This window comes from Mustela erminea, chromosome 1 (genome assembly GCF_009829155.1).
Source record: "Mustela erminea isolate mMusErm1 chromosome 1, mMusErm1.Pri, whole genome shotgun sequence".
Lineage (NCBI taxonomy): Eukaryota > Metazoa > Chordata > Mammalia > Carnivora > Mustelidae > Mustela > Mustela erminea.
The window spans coordinates 335,186-347,034 of record NC_045614.1 but is presented as its reverse complement, the minus strand read 5'-3'; the positions used below and the strand labels follow the sequence as shown (position 1 = coordinate 347,034).

Genomic DNA, 11,849 nt, shown 5'->3' with positions numbered 1-11,849 from the left:
TCCCCACCCTCCGTCTCCAGAACTTTCCGTGTCCCCACGCGGAGACTCTGTCGTCACGAAGCACGGACTCCCCACCCCTGCCGCAGCCCCTGCACCCACCCGCTCCTCTCCCTGCCGACGGGACTCCTCTGGGCCCTCCTGGGAGTGGGACCTGCGGGACGGGTCCTTCTGGGTCCGGCTGCTCTGGCTGAGCCCCGTGTCCTTGGGTCCCTCCCAGTCGTGGCAGGGGTCAGGGGCCCCCCTCCGAGGCTGGACTGTGTTCCTGACTGGGGACGACAGCGCCGTGTGTGTCCATCTGTGGGCGGACGCTGGGTCTTCTTCCTTTAGGCCGCTGTGACCCGTGCTAGTGTGAGCACAGGCGGGCACGTTTCTCTCCCGATCCCCGATTCCTGCTCTCTTGGGGACACACCCAGTACTGGAATCTCTGGGTCACACGGTTGTTCTAGGTTTCATTTTTTGAGGAACTTGTTGGTTGTGTAAAGGGCACTCGTCAGACTGAACACAAAAAGGACTGCCTTGTGCTCCTGTGACTGGTCTGTCTGCTCCCCTGTCCACACCCAGGGACCCTTACAGGCGCGAGGGGACAGGGCCCTCATGTGCCCAGGGGACACGCAAGTCTTCCCTCCACCTGGTGGCCCGGCGGGGGTGGGGGTGGTGCAGGAAACACTGTTCCTTGTTCTTGGCTGGGGGAACGAGCCGGGGATGGCCTGCTCTGCGACCCCTACCTTGGGGTCGGGCAGCCGGCAGGTGCCCCAGCGGCCAAAACAGACCCAGCACCTCGAATGGCACAGGCCCCGGGGCTCCGGATCCCGTGCCCCCAACTGAGCCCCTCTGGGGACAGACTGGCACACGACAGAGCTGCGTGGGTTGCAGAGCCCAGAACTGGGGGGCCTGGGGGTGGATGTCACGTGGCCCCTGTGCCTCAGAGCCCGGTCTGGGTGACAGGCGGGTGGCCCTGTGGATGTGACCTGCCGGCCCCTTCTCCCCCAGACAGTAGGGCCAGACCACAAGGGCCCCTTTCAGACTCAGGCTGGGGAAGCTGCTTCCTGTCTCTAAGGGCTGCTGCGGCGCCCACCGGACAAAGCGGGGACCAAGGGCAGAGAGGAGCGTGCGGGGACAGAAGAAGACGGAGTTGCGGGAGGCCGGCCCTGCGCTGCAGTCGCTCTGTGCTTTGGGGGAACCTTCACAGGCCACAGGGCTGGAGACATTCTGGGCCCCGAGGACAGTCTACTGAGACCACAAGAGCTGATCCCATCATGGGACTGTCTCAATCCTGGGACAATGGCGGGGGAGGGTGTCTTCGAACCCAGATGACACATGAATATGCCCCATATGCAAAGAGGTGTGGCAGGATTGGGAGGGGTGACAGAAGGGGTCACAGGGGAGCCCAGACCTTCTGCACCTCAGCTGGGTGCCTTGTACACGACCTGTGCAACAGTCCGGGGCAGCCCTGAGCAGAGGCAAAGGAAGGTTAGCTGAAGAGGGGGACCAGGAGACTGTGTAGTGTGCAGAGTAACAGTCCCATAGACGTCCCCATCCTGGTCCTGGGATATGCCACCTCCTGCGGCAGAGGGTGCCCTGAGGTGGGGGTGACCTTGCGTTCCTGGGGCACCCGGCGTCCTCACCAGATTCTCACGAGAGGGAGGCAGAATACGGGGGTCCCGGAGACGGGCAGACCCCGTGCTGCTTGCGGGGAGAATGGGGGGGTGTGGGCCAGGAAAGGGCGGGAGCCGGGTCTCCCTGGGACCCCAGGGGGCACTAGCCCTGCCCGCACCGGGGTTTTAGGACTCCCAAGCCCAGAACTGTGAGAGAAGCGGTGTGAGAGGTTGGGGAAGGAGGGACAGGCCTTACTGGCACTGGTGCGCTGACAGGACAGGAAATGGAGCCCATGAGACTCATCGCAGGGCTGCGCTGGAGGCCCTGACACTGCCTTCCCGAGCGTGGGCAGGGCCCACATCTGGTTCTGGAACCAGGGCAGAGCCGCAGGAGTCCCAGAGGAAGCTCTGGTCAGTGAGGCGCACCCTGCAAGGCTCAGGCAATTCCTGCGGACACAGACCCTGCCTCTCCCTCAGACAGCCCTGCCCTGGGGGAGCCACCACAGTCCTGCTCCTGCCCGGCTACCCCAGGCCCTCACCCTCCCGCGTGAGCCGTCTGAGGCTGGATCTCGTCAAACAGCGGCCTCGGTTCCCCGGCAGCAGCGCAGAGCAGTGGTGGGAGAGGCCTGGAGGCTGAGGCGGGGAGCGGGCTGGGAGCCGGGTCCCCTCGCTCTCCCGGGGTGTGGAGGGGCAGCCGGGGAGCCTCGAGGCCACGCAGAGGGCCGCAGCAGAGCCGGGACTGGGGCCTGGCATCCACAGCCTCGCCCAGAATGACCATGTCCCAGGAGTGAGCCCCGCACCACAGAGCCAGAGCCGCACCCCTGCACCATCCCTTGGTGCTGGGCGGCTCACACCTGCCTCGCATGCGGCTGGCATCGTGGCTGATGCTGGGGGGGGCCAGCCAGGCAAGGGACCGGCTCGCACTGAGGCTGGGGGGGTCGGGACAGGCCGGCTGGCCCGCCCGGGCATCCGTCCACAGTGGGCCGGCTCCGGCATTTGGGGTACGGAGCAGACGGCCCTTCTCTCCACCAGGTGCGGGGCCCTCCCCACGGGGCCCCATGACGTCCGCATCTTGCTGGGCAAGCGGCGGGGCTGGGGCTCAGGGTGGGTGGCACAAAGACCCTCAGACTGGGTGCTCCCCCCTCAGACCCGCAGCTCCCGAGGGGCCAGGACCCAGATCTCCCTCCTCACCAGCCCCACCACCGTGGACGAGCAGGGACACTCACATCGGCACCAGGGGCTGCTGTCCTCCCCTTCTGGACCCGGGGGTTCGGTCTGAGAAGCACCACGGACACAGGTCCCACTTCATCCCCAGCTTTAGATACAGAAAGCAGAGCAACTGCTCCAGGATGATAAAAACAGGAAGGAAAACCCTCCATCTGAAAACACAGCCCCCCTTGGACTGGCAGCTCGGGACCCGTGGTCGACCAGTGGTGGGTTCCCACAGGGACCTATGTCCTGAGGGGCAGGGGCTCCGGGGATGGTCCCAGCAGCGCCCACGGGCAGGGTGCGGGCAAGGGCATCTTGTCCCCTGCTCAGTCCTGGCTCTCGCTGGCATAGATGCCCGCTTCCCAGCGCCTCGCCATGGTACTCTTGTGGTGGGTCACCCGCGTGGCTTCTAGGACCTGTACGAGGAGACAGGGAGTCTCCATTGGGATCCCGAACCCCCAGAAGTCTTTTCCCACTCCAGCTTGGAGGAGGGATCTAGAGCAGAGCAACGCAGGCCCACTCCCCTCCTCTGTGTCAGACCCTCTACCTCTGGGAACAGAGCCAAGGAATGTGCTAACCCATGCTGAGACCCACAGCAGCTCAGCTGCTGGGGTCTGCCATTCTGGACCCGGTGCAAACACAGATTCCACAAATCCACAGACGGGCCGTCTCCGAGGAGTCCCTCTCTCAGAGAACATGCCTTTGTCTCCGGCCCGACCCACCCCAAGCCTTCACGGTGGGGTAAAGGGGTGGCACGCAGAGCTCGCTCACGCTCTGTGCCCACGGCCCCCAAAGCAGGTCCCAGCAAAGCCCACCCCAGGCGGCCACGGAGGACCCGCGTGCAGAAGAAAGGCTGCACGCCCCAGGCAGGGGCCCTGACCCCAGAGGCACACTCACCTCCGAGTCGATGCGGTCTGAGGTGCTGATGCCGGCATACTGCAGGAAGGGGACATGCATCAGCCTTGGCCCCACGCCCCCACCAGAGCCCGCGGATGGCACGGTCCCGCGAGTGCCCGCCACCACCCCAAACTCAGTGCGGTGCGCCATGCACTCCCCTCAGGGATGGCCTGAAGCCTCATTCCCAACCCTTTTCTCTCTGCAAACGTCGCCATCGTGATGAAGACGGTCATGGTCAGCTGAGCCGTCGTGCCCAGGCCCCGTGCCCAGGCTCACAGGGGGGCCTTCTGACCGTCCTGTGCACTTTATAGCAGGGAGCCCGCGGTTCCGAGAGGGGTGAGGGTTGGCCCAGGGTCTGGCGCCAGCAAGGGCAGGACCGGGACTGGAGCCCGGACTGTGGGACCAGGCTGTGAGACTCGGTGGGGGCTAGAGCTGGTGGTGTTCTCCGCAGGCCAGAGATCCCACCCAGGGAGGCCATGGCCTCAGCCCTCGGAGGGCGATGCCTTGAGACCACTGCAGCGGACACAGGGCCTACATCTCATCCCCCCTCCTGTAGACGGACCTGGGGCCCGCGCGTAGGCGGCCCCTGGAGTCGGAAGCCTGGGTGTGTGGAGACACCCACTGTACCCAGTCTGCTGCACTTCCAGGCGGGGAGACTGAGGCACGGCCTCCCACAGGGCACTGAGGGAGGCCGGCTTCAACCCAGGTCACACCGGAGGCTCCCTCAAGCAACCTGTGGTCCTAATGGGGGGCCAGACTTCCGCCCGGCCTGGGGTCCGGCCAGGGCTCGAGACTCACCCGCTGCTCCTTCCTTCTCTGCCCCGGAGCCGGGTCGCTGGGGGCCTCCGCTGTCCACACCAGGCCCGAGCGCAGGTGGACGGGGCTGAAGAAGTGGGTCTCCGACACTGTGTAGCTGCCCGTGATGCCTGCGGGGAACGAAGAGCCATCAGGGACCGTCCCTGGGCCACGAAGGCCCAAGGCCTGGGGGACTCAGAGTCTCTGGCCAAGGACCCTGGTAAGGAGACAGGCGAGCCGACAGACAGACAAAGCGACAGCGAGCTGGGGAAAGGAACAGACTGACCAGAATAAGCGGTCAGGAGACACTGGGTGGACAGACAGGCCCCCTGCCCCGCGAACACAGACCGCGACCCAGAGGGCACGGCGTCCGCAGACCGTCCGCACGGAGAGACCCGTATCCACGCTGACAAGCCCAGACCCCCGGCAAAGCTGGGGTCTCGGTGCGGAGTCCAGGGCGTCGGCGCCCACCAGCACGCAGAGTGGGTTGGGGGAGGGGACGGGACCCCGCCCCCGGGACTCCCCACGCCGCGCCCCTCCTGACGCGCCCACCCGCACCCTCCAGCCTCCCAGGCCCGAGCAGAGCAGCCGCTGCCCGCGCCGCCGTCCTCACCCGAGGCCGCGGAGGAGCTCCCGGAGTCCTGGTCGTCGTCGTGGACCGGGGGCGGGGAGAACACCTCGGGGAACAGGGCCGTGCGCCGCTCCTCCGCCGCCTCCCGCTCGCGCCGCAGGACGCTCTCTACCTCCCGCTCCAGCAGCTCCGACGACGGGGGCCTTGGCCGCCCCGTTGCTGGGGTGTCCCCCGCCTCCCAGCCTCGGCCACCGGGGCCCTCGGCCCGCGGGGGCACATCAGGGACCCGGAACCGCAGCGGGCTCAGGTGGAAATACTCCCAGCGGACGACACCCCCGGGCGCTAGCCCGCGCCCCTGGGGGGCCCGTGGGCACTCGCGCTGCGTGTCGGGGGCGGTTCCAGGGGCCTCCAAGGGCCGCCTCGGAGACCCCGCGGCCCCGACGGAGCCCGCAGCCCCCGCCTTGTCCGCAGAGAGACCGCCGGGCTGGGCGCGCGCCTGGACGGCGGGGACGCCCCGGCTGCCGGCGCGCAGGAACGGCTCGTAGGCGTCCGCCGGGATGCGGTTCACCTTCCTCACCCGGGGGCCGGGGTCAGCCGCGCCGCCGGCCGAGGCCAGGTCCAGGATGGAGTCCGAGCTGAAGGCTCTCCGGAGCCCAGACTGCGTGGGCGCCGACACCTCCCGCCGCCGGTGGTCCTCCTCCCGCCGCGTCCCCTGCGCCAAGTCCCGCTGCACGTAGAGGGACGGGCGCCCTCGCTCCCGCCGTGGCGCCGCGGTCAGGCTCACCGTGGTCAGCAGCAGCGGCCGCGTGGGGATCTCCACCAGCTCCTGCTGGCTGCTCGCCCGCCGCAGCCCCCTCTGCGCTCGCAGGTCCGCTTCCCGCTCCTGGGCTAGCCGGATCTCCCGCTCGATGGGGGTCTCCTTGGGGAGCTGCGGGGACCCCGCCTGGGCCAGGGAGGCTGCGTCACGCGCAGGCTGGACGCCAGATGCAGCCGGAAGGCCCCCGACCTTCTTCTCTGGAGGGAGCGCCTCCCTCTCCCGGGGGTGCGGCGGGACAGCACACAAGCTGCCCTGGAGCGGCCCAGTTGAGGCCCTGGGGGCCTGACCGCCGCCAGGTGGAGCACGAGCAGGGGCCACGGGAGCCGCAGGGTGCAGAGGGCCCCCGGCGCAGGCCTGCTCTAGGCTCAGAAACTGCTGCCTCGCCGCCAGGAAGTCAATCTGCTCCCTGTCCACGGCGCTCTCCTCCAGGGGCCCAGGCTGTGCCTGGGGGCTGCCGGGGTCCGGGGGGCCAGGGGTGCCATGGAGCGTGGCCACCGTGCTGCTCTTCCTGAGGGCCTGGCCCTGGATGACCGCCCAGCGTTCCTGCTCCAGGTCCCCTGGCCGCCGAGGCTGGGCGTCCCTGGCGTCCAGGTGGCAGGCCTTCGCCTCCTCATCCTTGTGACCCTCCCGCCAGAGCGTCCATGGGGATGACCGGCCAGCGAAGGCGCGTGGGCTAGAGGACGCCCCCGTCCTGGCTGCATTCAGTCGAGCCTCTGTGGGCCACGCCTGTGGCTTGTCCTGGCTCCAGCCGCTGGCCTCTGGCCCCACATCCACCACCTCAGACGTATAGCTGGTGTCCTCACCGGGGTCCAAGCCAGCCAGGCGAGGTGAGCGAGCGATGCTGAAGATGGGGTATCTGGTCACTCGGTCCATGTCCTGGAGGTCTCAGCTCCCTGAGGCTCCCAGGGGCGGAGGTGCTCCGGGCTCACTGAGGAAGGAGGAAGGAGAAGGGAACAGGGCCAACAGGTCAGGCGACAGAACTTCTCTTGGGGAGAGGCTCGATTTCCAGTCTCTTCAAGGGCAAAGTCCTGGCCAAGGGGCCTCTGTGATTGGTTCAGGGATGGGTGAATGGGCCGGCCTCGCCAATCAGAGCGCTCTACCCTCTGGCCTCTGTGATTGGCTCAGGGGTGGACATATGACCCAAACTGTCCTAGACCTGAAATCCTGATCTGAGCCTTGGCAATTACCTTGGAAAATAGGACCCTGGGACGCCTGGGTGGCTCAGTTGGTTAAGCAGCTGCCTTCGGCTCGGGTCATGATCCCAGCGTCCTGGGATCGAGTCCCACATCGGGCTCCTTGCTCCGCGGGGAGCCTGCTTCTCCCTCTGACTCTGCCTTCCACTCTGTCTGCCTGTGCTCGCTCTCGCTCGCTCTCTGTCTGACAAATAAATAAATAAAATCTTAAAAAAAAAAAAAAAAAAAAAAAAAAAAAAAAAAAAAAAAAGGACCCTGACCCACCCTGGCTTGGGGCACTGGGAATGTTTGAGCTCCTGGATCCAGCCACACCTGGATCCCACTCCTGTACTGACTCTTCCGTCTGCCCCCGAGTGTCTGATATTTGTGGGTGCTCCACTCCCACTACTGCCCTCCCCTCCCAGCTCGCCATGGCCAGACCCAAAGCCTGTCCCCCGGGCCCCTGCGGGCACACGCTCTGCCTCTCTTCCGGACGCACACCATGAGGCTTCTTCCTGATGTGATGTTTTCATCAGCAGGCCTGCCCCTCACTAAGAGATGTCAGGAGAAACTGAGACTCAGAGGTGTGGTGGGTAGCAGGGACTCCCGCTCCCGGTTCCTCTCCCTGCTTAGAGGGACACTTTGTCCAGTCCCACTCAGTCCCCCACCTCCGTGCCATAAAGCTGGGACAGGCTAGGGAACACCTTGGACCTTGTCCTGTTGAACCGGAAGGCCTGGAGCCTCTGGGCCACACCCCAATCCAGTGCCCCAGGGGGACTGCACCCCTTCAAGCATTGGAGCTCTGCTGAGCACAGCTCCAGGAGCCCTGTCTGCCAAGGTCACGCACCTGCTCTCAAAGCTCCGGGGCTCCCGGCCTCTCCTGCAATGCTCGAGGCCTTTGTCTGGCCCCCACACGAACCCCCAAACTTCACAGGCATCCCTACCCCACATCCGACCCACCTCCTCCCACAACTCCCTCTGCCTGGAAGGCTTCAATTCTACTCCTCTACAGCCTTCTTACCGGCAGCCTGCAGGACACCTCCTCCAGGGAGCACCCCCCCCCAATTGCCCCAGCAGAGGGGCAGAGGCAGAGCGTGTGCCCTTGCAGCCTGTTGTCTGAGCAGCATCTGCAGCCCGGCTCAGCAGCAAGATGGGCGTCCCCTTCCACAGCCGAGGAGAAAAGACTGGCCGTTCCCAGCTCTCCAAGCAGCCCGGTCCTTGCGTCCACCCTCGGTTCCGTCAGAGCTGCACTGTCATCGGCTGTCTCTTGGCCAACTTGCATGTAAAGGCTGTGGTTCTAAAACGGAAAAGGGAGCCCCTCCCTGAGCTGGAGAAGTGGCATTAAAGCACCCGGAAATCCATCCTGGGAACGATATTGGAACTGGCACGCATCACATCGGCTTTTGTGTGTATCAAATACTGAAACTATACTTGGAAAACCAGTCGTTAGAGACAAGCAGGCCTGGGTCATAAACCCCAGCCCAGGGACGGAGCCCCGCCCCCACAAGCACACAGCCCCCATGGAGTGTTCTCCCTGAAACTCACAGGGGTGGGGACATCTCTGAAAGGGGGTAAGTCTTCTCCCACTGGGGGCCATCAGCCCAGGTCCCTCCCGCTAGCGGCCCAGACGAGCCTTTCCCCTGCAGCCCAGAGTCTGGCACACAGCATGGATTTCATCCGGACTGCTGCGTAAGGCGTGGTCTCTGCACACACAGCTCCTCCCGGGTGCCCAGGACGTGGGAGTCGGGCTCGTTTCTGCCACAGACCTGGCTGCCCCCCAGGGTCTCCCCTCCAGCCCCGAGCCCCATGCTGACCCTGAGGGCTGGGCAGGAGTGTGCCCAGGCCCCGGATATCCTCAGGGAGGGCAGGCGTGGGAGGGGGTGACGCAGGAGTGTTTGCTGAGCTAGCAAGTGGACGTTCACCCGGCAGGACCTACACGCCACACAGGACATCGGCTCCGGGAAGAACCACCTGTCGGGAGGGCGTCCGGCTCCTGGTGGCGTCGGGAGGAGCACGGGTGGGGACGCCGCTTGTTCCTGGTCCGCTCCTGCCGGGTGATTCACCGAGGCCACTGGGGTGGGGCTCGGGCGGGGGCTCGGGCTCAAGGCCCCAGGGCCCCACGGGCTTGCGTCCTTGGGAAGCCCTCTGCTCCCCGTGGGCCTCAGTGTCCACACCTGGACTGTAGGTAGAGCCCACGGCACTTGGCTCCGTGCTGAGACCTGCCATGCACGGTCAGTACCCTGAACCCAGTATACAGTAGGTGCCGCCTAAATGCTTTCATGGTGGTTGTTAATATCATTATTATTCAAACCCTAACCCACCAGGGGCTCAGGCAGGCTCCCCCTCCTACAACACCTCAGTCTCCCTGTGTGTGCGTGGGGAGGACGCTGCACCGACACGGGGCCAGAGGAGCAGGAGGCCTGGGTGGATGGGCCCCAGGGAGGCCCCCAGAGGCTCCTCACAGGTGAGTGGTAACAACAGTCCCAGAGCCCCCTCGAGGCCTTCCCGGAGCCGCCCCTGCGCAGAGCACCACACGCCAGCCTCCAGGCAGCTCCTCATGGGGCCCTGGGACCGGAGCAGAGGGAACTGAGGCCCAGAGAGGGAAGGTGCTCACCGAGGTCACGTAGGGACAGAAGGGCAGGTCCTGAAGCCCGAGGCTCTGTTCCAGTCGGTCACCTCTGCTTCCAGGAAGCTCCCCAGCCCCACCCCGCCGCACACCGATACCAGACCCAAGTGGGGTTTATGGCCCCTAGAGCCACGCACCTGCCTCCCGCTCTGGAGCAAACTCCCTTTGGAGGCGCGGAGGCTCCCACAGGGCAAGGTCTCACGGCAAAGTGGTGGGCAGGCACTGGGGCCTGGGCAGAGCCTCCAACACCTGGAGACCCCGGGACTCTGAACAGAGTGTCTGCCTCACCCACCACCCCTGTGTCCGGACCTGGACCTCATGGGGGTGTCGCCCATCAGGCAAGGTCTCCGCCCCCAAGTTTCTGGCTGGTGCTGATGGCTGTTCCCACAGGATTCTCAGGACCAGGGCGGGTGCAATCAGATCCCTTCATTGGAGGCTCGGGGCTCAAGGTTCTTGGGTTTGGGGGCCGGAAGCCCAGGGCAGACGCTGAGGCCCCAGCAAGGTTCTGGGACTGAGTCTCTGCTCCCCGGTGAGACCAGCTGGCAATGCCCCCCCATGCCGGAAACAAACCCCGCCCCCCAAGGGACCCCCCCAGCCCCCACGGGACCCCCGCCCCGTCCCGGGGCGGCGGGATCCCTGCCCCACCCCCGCCCCACGCAGGACCCCCGCCCCGGACTGCCACATCCCGGGCCTCACCTGCGGGCTCCTGGCCCCCAGCAGCCCCTGAGCCTGGCTCCGACCTGCCGACAGGCGCAGAGACGCCGGGTGCCGCCCCGCCCACAGGTTGCCAGGGGACAGGGCCCTGCCAGGGGAAGGCAGGTGCACCCCCTCCTCCCGGGCTCCACCTGGGCTCGGGAAACAAAGTCCAGAGGAGGAAGGAGAAAGACGATACCCAGGCAGGGCGGAGGGCAGGCAGCATGCCCATGGCCCGCCGCCCCTCAGCCCCCAGGGCCTCCAGCCCCACGGAGCCAGAGCTCACAGAGGCCTCTTTCTTGCCGCTGCCAGGCTCTCCAGGACCCCAGAGAGGGGGTGTCCCTGCCCAGAGTCCCACAGTAGGGCCCGCCCAGCCCCCTGCCCCCCTGCCGCCTGGCTCAGCCCATCCTGTGGGGCTACTACCCCGGAGATCCCTTTCGGGTGCAGGCCCGGCCTGCTGGTCGGGGTGGGGGGCTGGTCGGGGTGGGGGGCACCTCTGCCGAGCCTGGATTCAGACTCCACTAAGCTTCCCGGAGCCTGTCCCCTCCTCTGAGATGGGGACATTACAGGGCTGGGAAGGTCCCCCTGGCCACCTTGACATAAAAGACCAAAGGAGGACATCAAAAGTGCCAGAAAACACGTGCAGGGTGTGCAAAGCCCAGGACCACTGATGGACGGGGCACCGAGGCTTGGCGTGGGCAGGGGTCCTGCCTGATTCTCCGTCAAGGACTGCAGAAGCCCAGTCTCTCTGGGGAGTAGACCCAGCGGCCCGGTGGTCAGTCCACAGTGGGGACAGGAGAGGGACACACACACTGTGAACGGGACCTTCATCCCCTGCTCTGGGGCTCTGTCCTGACTGCCCCGTGGCTGGCTCTGGGGACCCTTGGACCCTCCGTCTCCTCTTTCATCAAATGGGAGGACTGGGATTTGAACTGGAGCCCCTCATCCTATCCACTCCCCCCTGTTGCTTATACAGGGAAAGTGCGGGCCCAAAGGGCAGAGACTGGGTCACCCCGCTCACTGGGACAGTGGCGGAGACAAGGACACCATCCTGCCCCCGGAGAGGCAAACTGAGGCACAGAGAGGGCGGAGAACGTCCCAGCTCAGCTGGGGAGACAGAATCGGGGGACGGCAGCCACTGTAGACTGCCCCCCCACCCCGTTTCCCAGGGACTGGTTCCTCTGCAGAGCTGGGGGAAAGCTGGGAATCCAGCAAGGGGCCGCCGTGGGCGGGGCGGGTTAGGGAAGTTACAGAGCCGGTGCTGTCCCCGCCGGGTCCCCCTTACCTCCAGGCCTCCCCTGCCCAGGTGCTGCTCAGATGGGCACCGGGACAGGCGGGCACCCACTGACACCCCCCACCCCCGCCCCCCGCACTAGGCTGAGCCCGAGGGGGCCCGGAGACTGCGGATGGAGGGAAAAGCCAGCTCCCGGGGGGGCCCCTTTCCTGGCCGAGCCGCCCCCGTGGGGCCGCCCCC

At 66.3% G+C, this 11,849-nt stretch overlaps 1 protein-coding gene across 5 annotated transcripts; it reads right to left on the bottom strand.

The window, feature by feature from the left end:
- Window positions 1-2,895: 2,895 nt before the first annotated feature.
- Window positions 2,896-11,814, bottom strand: MISP (mitotic spindle positioning). Of its 5 annotated transcripts, none has more exons than XM_032304315.1 (6): window positions 10,379-11,814; window positions 8,078-8,353; window positions 5,110-6,812; window positions 4,500-4,627; window positions 3,702-3,740; window positions 2,896-3,220 (listed from the first exon to the last, which is right to left on the bottom strand). In XM_032304315.1, exons 3-6 carry the CDS (start codon window positions 6,755-6,757, stop codon window positions 3,131-3,133), a joined length of 1,905 nt encoding a protein of 634 aa, XP_032160206.1. In that variant the 5' UTR covers window positions 6,758-6,812; window positions 8,078-8,353; window positions 10,379-11,814; the 3' UTR covers window positions 2,896-3,130. The 5 variants fall into 5 exon arrangements, with proteins under 5 accessions (XP_032160206.1, XP_032160223.1, XP_032160215.1 ...); XM_032304332.1 differs by having other exon boundaries at window positions 11,397-11,814; XM_032304324.1 differs by lacking the exon at window positions 10,379-11,814 and adding an exon at window positions 8,602-9,885.
- Window positions 11,815-11,849: the final 35 nt, after the last annotated feature.